At 48.4% G+C, this 787-nt stretch overlaps 1 protein-coding gene across 1 annotated transcript in view; it reads left to right on the forward strand.

Annotated features, from left to right (window-relative positions):
• The window catches only part of LOC108678177 (retinoblastoma-binding protein 5 homolog), a gene marked incomplete at both ends in the record, with an annotated part of 4,012 nt that extends 3,230 nt beyond the window's left edge, over positions 1 to 782 (forward strand). The window contains 2 exons of the mRNA XM_018166535.1: positions 116 to 137; positions 691 to 782. Coding sequence (XP_018022024.1) covers positions 116 to 137; positions 691 to 782 — 114 coding nt within the window. The remainder of the gene's footprint in view (positions 1 to 115; positions 138 to 690) is intronic.
• Positions 783 to 787: the final 5 nt, after the last annotated feature.

Raw genomic sequence — 787 nt, forward strand, 5'->3', positions numbered from 1 at the left:
GGTGGAGTGATGGGTGGAGTGCTGCTTCTCGGGTGGGTGGAGTGATGGGTAGAGTGCTGCTTCTCGGGTGGGTGGAGTGATGGGTAGAGTGCTGCTTCTCGGGTGGGTGGAGTGATGGGTGAAGTGCTGCTTCTCGGGTGGGTGGAGTGATGGGTAGAGTGCTGCTTCTCGGGTGGGTGGAGTGATGGGTAGAGTGCTGCTTCTCTGGTGGGTGGAGTGATGGTAGAGTGCTGCTTCTCTGGTGGGTGGAGTGATTGTAGAGTGCTGCTTCTCTGGTGGGTGAAGAGTTGGGTGAAGTGGGTGCCTGTTGGAAGAAGGCCTGTTTTATTGGTGGGTGAAGTGTGCTGGGTTAGATGAATTCTCACATCTTTTCGTATTTTTTTCTCAGTGACTTATTTGCTGCGAGTTTACTTTTATATTTATTGTGAGTTTTATTAATTTAGTATAGTTCGTTATATTAATTCATCAGCGAACTGTATCATCAGTAAGCATTATCATCACTGAGCAGTATCATCAGTAAGCAATATATCATCGTAATGCACCACATCATCACTAAGCAACATAACATCGTAATGCCCCAATATCATCACTAACATCATATCATAAGCACCATACATCGTACTGCTATATATCATCAGTAAGCACCACATCATCACTACGCACCATATCATCACCCTGATGTGTGTGCAGGAGACGCTGAGTACATCTGCGCGGGGTCTGCGCGGCAGCACAGCCTCTACATCTGGGAGCGCAGCGTCGGCAACCTCGTCAAGATCCTGCACGGCAC

This window comes from Hyalella azteca, unplaced genomic scaffold (genome assembly GCF_000764305.2).
Source record: "Hyalella azteca isolate HAZT.00-mixed unplaced genomic scaffold, Hazt_2.0.2 contig10239, whole genome shotgun sequence".
Taxonomy (NCBI): domain Eukaryota; kingdom Metazoa; phylum Arthropoda; class Malacostraca; order Amphipoda; family Hyalellidae; genus Hyalella; species Hyalella azteca.